Source organism: Parambassis ranga, chromosome 2 (assembly GCF_900634625.1).
Source record: "Parambassis ranga chromosome 2, fParRan2.1, whole genome shotgun sequence".
Taxonomy (NCBI): Eukaryota; Metazoa; Chordata; class Actinopteri; family Ambassidae; genus Parambassis; species Parambassis ranga.
Window position 1 is genome coordinate 33,876,992 of NC_041023.1, and position 8,282 is coordinate 33,885,273.

The 8,282-nt window shown below is 40.9% G+C and overlaps 1 protein-coding gene across 1 annotated transcript; it reads right to left on the minus strand.

Annotated features, from left to right (window-relative positions):
• Positions 1–1,993: 1,993 nt before the first annotated feature.
• On the minus strand, positions 1,994–4,704 carry LOC114444565 (phytanoyl-CoA dioxygenase, peroxisomal-like). Its single transcript, XM_028419232.1, has 6 exons — positions 4,606–4,704; positions 3,827–3,882; positions 3,101–3,211; positions 2,842–3,010; positions 2,640–2,756; positions 1,994–2,050 (listed from the first exon to the last, which is right to left on the minus strand). Exons 1-6 carry the CDS (start codon positions 4,669–4,671, stop codon positions 1,994–1,996), a joined length of 576 nt encoding a protein of 191 aa, XP_028275033.1. The 5' UTR covers positions 4,672–4,704.
• Positions 4,705–8,282: the final 3,578 nt, after the last annotated feature.

An 8,282-nucleotide genomic window follows, 5' to 3' on the forward strand; every position in this document is an offset into this window, starting at 1 on the left:
GGAATTCCAGAAAAAAGCTAAGAGGTCTAAAGAAAACACAAGCACAAAATAACAAACTTCTTCAGGATGTCCAGGAAAGGGATGCAACTATTGAGGGCTACAGAAAGATCTGGTGGAGATCAAGTCTGCATTACTTAAAAAGGAGAAAGAGAATGAGACCTTGAGGAAATATCTTGAAAGTCACTTGGCAGAACTGTCAGTTGTTAAGCAGCGATACAGCATTGAAAAAGAAAAGGCGATGAAGATAGAAGGGCTGCAAAACACAATATACATGATGGAAGCTGAAAATGAAGAATTGAAATGTGAAATAAATGATTTCCAAGTATTCAAGGATGAGGCTCAAACCCGTCAAAATGAACTGCGGATGCAACTGTCAGAAGCAGAGGAGAAGATTATCTGTAGAGACAGAGTATTAGAATGTGCAAAAGAAGAAAACGACGTACAAGGGCTCAAGATCACTTCTCTGAAAATTCAGAACAACAGGTTAGAGCATGCATTGAAAAGACACGAGAAACATGATCTTATAGTCAGAAAACTGGAATGCACTATTAAAAAGAAGGATGAAGATATAAAGTCTGTGCAAAAGGAGCTGAAAAAGAATGAATCAGAGCTTAATAAACTGAGGAGCTCTTTTACACTCAAGGTCCACCAAAATAAAAGCCTCCAGGAAGATCTGCACACTACAAGGAAGACGTTAGATGAGAAGTGCCAAGAAACCAGAAGACTGAGTCTTGTCATTGAAGAGCTGGAAACACAAAATGCCAAAATAGTTAAACAGTATGACGCACTCAAATCGAAAGAAACACTAAAGGAAAAAGGAGCTCAAGACAAAGACACATTGATAAGAGACTTAAAGTTTCTTGTTACCAAACTAGAAAGCGAGCTTAGCCAGCAGATAGTGAAGACTGAAAAGGTCGACAAAGCTAAAGACGGCGTCAAAGCTAACCTGGTAATTCTTCAGTCAGAACTCAAAACTCTTCAGTCAGAACACAAAACTCTTCAGTCAGAACACAACAAAGCTAATGTGGCTAAAGATAAACTGAATAAACAGCTCAGACTCTTAGACAGTGCCAACAAACGCTTAAGTTCTCAACTGGAGCAAAACAAGAAAGCACATGAAAACACAGTGCATGAACTGCAGAGAGTGAAGCAGTGCTTGCAGCAGAATGAGCAAAAGCTTTCAGAGGAGAAACAGTTGGCCGCTTCTTATCTGAGTGGCAAGGAGGCAGCAGAGCAAGCCCTTGCCAAAGCAGATGATGAGAAGGAAAAGTTGAGCAGAGTCATAGAGAGATTCAAGCAGCGGAAGAAGGCTAGCCAGAAAGATGTGGCTGAAAAAGAGCAGAAGATCAAAGATCAAATGCTCCACATCGAGTCTCTCCTTAAGCAGCAAATAGATCAGAAAAAACATATGGACCTGTTGGAACATAACCTAGAGATGCAGAGTTCAGACAAAGACACCAGTCAAAGCAATGATGTCTTTTGGCGTCAGGAGCTGGAACAAGCTAAACAAATGTTACAGGAACGGATGGCGAGTATGAAAGAAAAAGATGAACTCCTCGACAAACTGAAGCAGGAGCTGTCTGGTGTAAAACAGGAGCTCAATAAAAGATGGCAGACTGGCAGTGAACTCAACAATAAGATCATGTCACTGAAGGGACAACTTTATGCAAGTGAGGGCACTCGCCGGATGCTGAAAGAGGAAAAACATAACCTGTCAGATGAGGCGAGAATGTTTAAACTGGAGCTTAGCAACTGCAAACGGCAACTAGATCAGACCAAGAGGGACTTCTTTAACTACAAGGAGAAGTATGCACCACAGAACCAAGTAGTGCTTAACTCCTCCGAGGTAAAAGAAGAGGAGGAGAAGACAACCCACTTCCCTTTCCTCAAGTAAGCATACAGTATTTGGCTTCAGCTTTACCGACAAGGAAGCAGCAACTGGTTCCCTCCCTCATCGACCCTGTACCTCATACTCCCACCACCAAAGTTTTCCCTACACCCCACCGTCCAGCCACTCGCCCTGATGAGCCTGCTGACAATTAGTAGGCAGCTGCAGAAACACTTGCAGCAAACCCAAAGAATCATATTTTAGAAAAAAAAATATTTTCTGAAAAATGGCCCTTTGATTCCTTAGAACCCACATATAGCAATGTGTGGGTTCTAAGTGTGGGTCTAATTCCCACGGGTCAGCAGCAGTAGACCTTCATTTTCCTAAATACATGTGTGTTTCAATTTTGTTAAGTTTAGGAGCTATGGCAGTTTTGTCGAAACGCCTTTTTTGTCTCACCAGTGTGTGAAGATGTCACGCACTGTAGATTTTCAGACTTTTTCAAAAACAGAAAAAAAAGGCAAACTACTTCCATTTTGGCCACAGTGGGTGCTCCAAATACATAAATTATATATCAAAACGTAGGAATTTTTGTCCTGGTCAAGCTGGTACACCTGTCTTTGCCATGTGACCCACGATTTTTGGTCAGCTGACCCTCAAGTGAAGGGAGCGCCACTCCCTCCTCCCATGTGCTCCCATGTTAAACTTGGCAAAGATTTCAGATGAAAATCCTGATGGACAAGGCATTTCTAACCTGCTCATACGGATACATATGTTGATTAAAACATATGAATTTGAAAATGACGCTCACGGTGAAAGAATTTTTATCTGGGACTTTTCGTTGTCCTGCATCAGGAGGTTTGTTGATCAGCATGGTGTGCATGGCCATAATGTTCGGTCCAGTGAAGCACTCCACATACTTGAGGATCTGGCATGCAAAGGCACAAGATGGATCAGTGTTCAAGTCTATTAAGTACTGGTGGTAAACAATTATGTGTGCCTCTCCTTCTTACCTCTGGTAGAGTGCAGTACCGGAACAGTTCAGGATCTTCCTGGAAGTCTTGAAGTTTGGAGACTGCCTTCTGATCCGGAACAAACTCTGACTTAGCGATGGCCACGTCCCTCATAACCACCAGACCAGGAATGTTCACTTCCTGGCGACAGATTCTTTCAAACTCCTTCCTGAAGAAGAACATCACACTCAGCACCTCTAAAAGAGTTACAGATATTTTAATATAATTAATATTCAGTACTTTAGTATATGATGGATACCTGAACTTGTTGATGTCCTCGTCAGACACCAGATTCTTGATGAGAATGAATCCATTTTCCTCATAGAAAAGACGCTGTTCAGGTGTCAGCAAGTCTGTACCTAAAGTGTATCTGCCCACAGAGCGACACACTAATATCACATGACCATACACCTTTAACTGGAATAAAAAGCTGTTTTGCACTGGTAATAATTGAAAGATGCTATGCATGAGAATATTGCATTAATATCCACTTTAGATTTAAATTAGACTTCAGCTGCAGTCTCATTCTGGGCTTGTGATGCCTTTCTTTGACTACTACAAAGTACGTGTTGATGAAGATTCATCCAGGTCATAATCAGCTTCATCACACTGATAAAGCTGCTTGGATGAGCAGCGAAACGTCTTTCAAGAAAACTCTACAAGTCCAGACACCTTGCTTCAATTTCTCTTCTACAAATTGAGAAACCTTTATTAGTCCCACAATGGGGAAATTGCTTAAGGCAGCCCAGCAAAGAGCGCCATACACCAGTGAGTACACTGGAGGCTATGTGGGTAAAGTGCCTTGCCCAAGGACACACAACAGTGGCTAGAGAGTTGGGAACGAAGTACAAAAAAGTACAAACAGACTGTAAGCTGAATCTTTGGTCAAAGGCTGTGCTACAGAAACCATGTCAAAGTGAATGATAAACATGGATTTTAGTTGTGTGTTCAGCCTGAGGCAGCAAAATGAAGGTTGTGTGCCTACCTCAGCTTCTTTGGGGGACTGTAGGTGTAGGTTTGGGTGAAAGTGGGTGCAGCTGTCTGAAGAAAATAAGTCAAGGAAGAAACAATCCAGTGAGATGTATCATTTGGAAATTTCTGATCCATTTTAAGCTTAGAATTGTCTCCCACATTGCTCCCAATAACACTCGTACATTGCTAGGGGCTATTACAGCTGTGCTATATTGACCTTTGGTCGTTGATCAGGTCTGCGCAGAGTCACCATTAGTTAGATACTATAAAATGTGCACTGTCACTGCGCTAATGTGTAAAGCTACGTCGTGCAATATGCAAACCCAGCCTCGGCTGTAAAACACACTGAAAACATTTAATGAAAATAAGTAAAGATATAGTTAGTACGCTAGCTTCTTAGTGACTTAATTGCATACTGAATAACCGTCTGAGCTATTCAAAGTGGCGCCTACACCAGAGGTCATCCGTTTATAACATAATAATATATAAACTACGACTTCAAAGCCCTCCCGTTACTGTTATCATCATATAGCTAGCTAGCTTACTACACAGACAGCGACGACAGTCTCGGTTCAGAATAACAGTACCAATGTCGTTTTGAGCATGAAAGCGACAAAAGCATATACAGCTTCATAACAACAGTAGTTCTGAGTTATTCATTATTTACTCTTTCCCCATATTCCGAGCCGGTCCGGAGCTGGGCTACCAGCTCTATCCCCGGCTCGGTGTACCACTATCGGCTGGCGGATGTTCCTGTTTCAGCTCTAATCTCATAGCAGAATACAAGGATACGATAAAAGCGGGTTGTCGATCAAGGTGATTGATCAGCAGTCGGAGTCTCTCTGCAGCCCGAGACATGTTCCTGTCCACCGAGAGCCCAACACACACAGCGAAGGACAGAAAGTGGATCGGATTGTAACGGGAGCAAAGGGGACGTTACTGTTGTGATGACGACATACGCACAACGTACACCGGGGTGCAAACTTCAGTGTACCCAGAAGTAAGTGAGTAAGTAAGTAAACTTATTTATAGCACCTTTCACAGATAGGATCACAAAAAGCTTTTGCTTTTTTTATTAAAATGAAATAAAAACCAGGCAATAAAAAAAGCCCCCAATGACCCGCCTTAAAACCCAGGGAGACTGATCCTTTCAGGCAGTGGCTCCCAGACTCTGAAACGGCACCTATAAAAGTGTTTTCAGCTGCCGTTTAAAAGAACCAACAGAGTCAACCACACGGATAAAGAGGGGCAGGCGTTCCAGAGTCTGGGAGCCACTGCCTGAAAGGATCAGTCTCCCTGGGTTTTAAGGCGGGTTTTTGGAACCTCAAGAAGGTATTGGCATGAGGATCGAAGAGCGCGTCCAGGGGAGTAACACACCAGCATGTCTGTGATGTACTGGGTGGCTTGCCCATTTAAAGCTCTGAAAGTTAGGGTTAAAATTTTAAAATCAATTCTGAATTTAATGGGGAGCCAGAAGATAAAATCGGGGTAATGTGTGACCGTCTGTTTGATCCTGTTAAAAGCCCGCCGATGGGCCCGCCGAAGGGCCGAAAACATACAGGCACTATTACTTCAAATTCTGATCAAATTCTGCCACGGTTGCGGCCATGTTTGTAGTCCAATGAAAGAGGACAAGCTACTGAATCGAATGGTACAAAAAATCTAATGGACTACAATACCCAGCTGACGTAAAATCCCTGTGTAAAGACTAGACGCAACAACACTAACGCTAGCTAACTACGCGTATGTGTTTGTGGAGGTTGTAGTTGCTTTAGTGTGCTTCAGTGACTTTCGGTGACTTTCAGTGAGTTTCAGTAAGTGTCAGAGGGTTTTTTTTAGGTTGTTAGCTAGCGTATCTCTTCATGATACCGTGACGAGAGGGGCATGGAGCAGAATTTCAACGGCAGGAATTTCCGGATTCGTTCGACCCCGTTGCCAGCAACGTTGAACGTTGGAAAAGATAGACCCAGTTTGAGTAAGTTTTGTACATTTATTTTGAAGTGTAACTATTTGTTGCTAATATCCGTGTTGATCGATAAAATGATTTATTATATATATATACGTGTACACAACATAGTAGACAGCAGGGTGGTAGTTGGGGTGAGAGAGGAGGATGCAGAGGATAGTGGTGATGATTGACTGGCAACCCCTAAGGGAACAGCTGAACAGAGATGAAGAAGGATGATTCAATCCTATTCAATACTGTCTTTACATATTGTTTACATAATATGTGTATTTCAATATGTATGCAATTACAGATAATAATAATTGTTATTATTTTCACAGCCAAGAGGGAAGAGAAGAGGAAAGTGAGGTCCCAGGCCCATCTGGGCTCAACACTGAGGCATCACCTCTCCTTGTTGTTATTTTTATTTTCTTTACCTAATATTGGTTGGACTTTCATTAATGTACATTAGTTATTAGTTATTATAATAAAAACTACTCTATTTGGAGACAAAATCATACATTTTGATGTTTTTTTTCTATTGATTTTACACTGTGCATAATGGTAGAAGTTGATGAAGTGCAAGGTAAATTCATACCCAAAAGCTCCAGTAGATGGCAATAGACTAGTGAAATGGATATAAATTGTATTTTCCAGCCAGTTTCCACTGGAAATGAGTAAGCTAGCTATAGCTATAGTAACCTATTTGGCAATGTGGTGCCAAATTGTGCCAAACTGAGTGTCCGCCTGGTGATATCCTTACTAAAACCTTTGTGAAGGCTTTGCTCTTTGTTCAAATTCTATCAAATTTGGTATATTTGTAGCCAAGGAATAGCTGAATGTGATCAATGGCATCTGTGTACATAGAATCATTGTTAGCATAATGTTTTCCTCTGTCAAATAGGAAAAAAACTCAGGCGAGGATAAAATTGTTACATTTCTCCTGTAGTTTTTTCTAATTTACTCAGGCATACTAATAGACACAATATTTTAAACACTGGAAATGCATTCTCTGAGGTCCCTAGATGTCCCTAGACACCAAGAACATGCATATGCACATTATTATTGTGGTGCATTTCCTCATTTTCTTCGGGAATGTCTTTTTAGGTGATTTTTTCTTTTAATATGGCCAGGGTTTAAAGGGTTAAACCTGAAAGTATACACAATATATTGATAAACTGAACATGGATGAATGGCCAAACAGGTTACTTCATGTCAAGTAACTACAACAACCTTCACCATATTTAATTGTCCTTTATTCTATGGACCTTGTTGCCTCAGAAGAAAACTGAGAAGAGCTTGGATAGCGAATCCTTTTGATCAAGGAGGCAGGCCTGTTTGCTTTGGCTGCCTCACTGAATATGATGCTGTCACTCTTCCTGTCTGATCCAACCAAACCCTACTTCTACTGATGTAGAATGATGAAAAAGATGAGAAGATCCCTGTCATCACTCCCCACCTTGGTTCTCTGGGCATGTCAGTTCAACCAAGTCTAAGGAATCTTGGAGTTATGCTCGATAAATCTTTGTCCCTTGCCACTCAAAACAATTTGTAAAGAACTGTTTCATTTAACTTTGAAATATCTCAAAATGAAGGCCGATGTTGTCAAAGGCAGATCTAGAGATGATTATCCATGCTTTTATCTCGTCTTGTTTAGATTACTGCAATTCACTTTTCACTTGTTTTAACAATTCTGGACTCAGCGCCTGCAATTGGTTCAGAATGCTGCAGCAAGGCTTTTAACAGGATCAAACAGACGGTCACACATTACCCCGATTTTATCTTCTGGCTCCCCATTAAATTCAGAATTGATTTTAAAATTTTAACCCTAACTTTCAGAGCTTTAAATGGGCAAGCCACCCAGTACATCACAGACATGCTGGTGTGTTACTCCCCTGGACGCGCTCTTCGATCCTCATGCCAATACCTTCTTGAGGTTCCAAAAACCTCTTGAGGTTCCAAAAACCTAGACTTTTAAACGGCAGCTGAAAACACTTTTATAGGTGCCGTTTAAAAGAACCAATAGAGTCAACCACACGGATAAAGAGGGGCAGGCGTTCCAGAGTCTGGGAGCCACTGCCTGAAAGGATCAGTCTCCCTGGGTTTTAAGGCGGGTTTTTGGGGGCTTTTTTTATTGCGTTGTTTTTATTTCATTTTAATAAAAAAAGCAAAAGCTTTTTGTGATCCTATCTGTGAAAGGTGCTATAAATATGTAATGTATTAATTAAAAAATGTAATTAATAAGGTTTTATTAATTCTGAAGGAAATTCTTTTTACCAGAGGTATCAAGTTACATTAAATACAAAAGTAAGTGCCAATAAAAAATCCAATAAGTACAGTAAACAGTATGACTGAGCACAAAATGTTGCATGGCTGTAATATAGAGATGAAAGGTGCTAAGTAAATACAAATAGAGACCAGTGGAGGAATTTTTAATCCAGCGGATCCAGTGCGACGCTGTTTTCTTCCACAATGCCTACCTTAAAGTAGTTTTTATTTTTAAAATCTACAGAATTTAATTAAC

Excerpts from the sequence above, each read along its gene's own strand:
- LOC114444565 (XM_028419232.1), bottom strand. The coding sequence starts at position 4,671 with ATGTCTCGGGCTGCAGAGAGACTCCGACTGCTGATCAATCACCTTGAT. Across the intron at positions 3,212-3,826 it reads AGTCCCCCAAAGAAGCTGAG|ATACACTTTAGGTACAGACT; the intron begins GTAGGCACACAA and ends CTCTGTGGGCAG. Across the intron at positions 2,757-2,841 it reads GGTACTGCACTCTACCAGAG|ATCCTCAAGTATGTGGAGTG; the intron begins GTAAGAAGGAGA and ends TTTGCATGCCAG.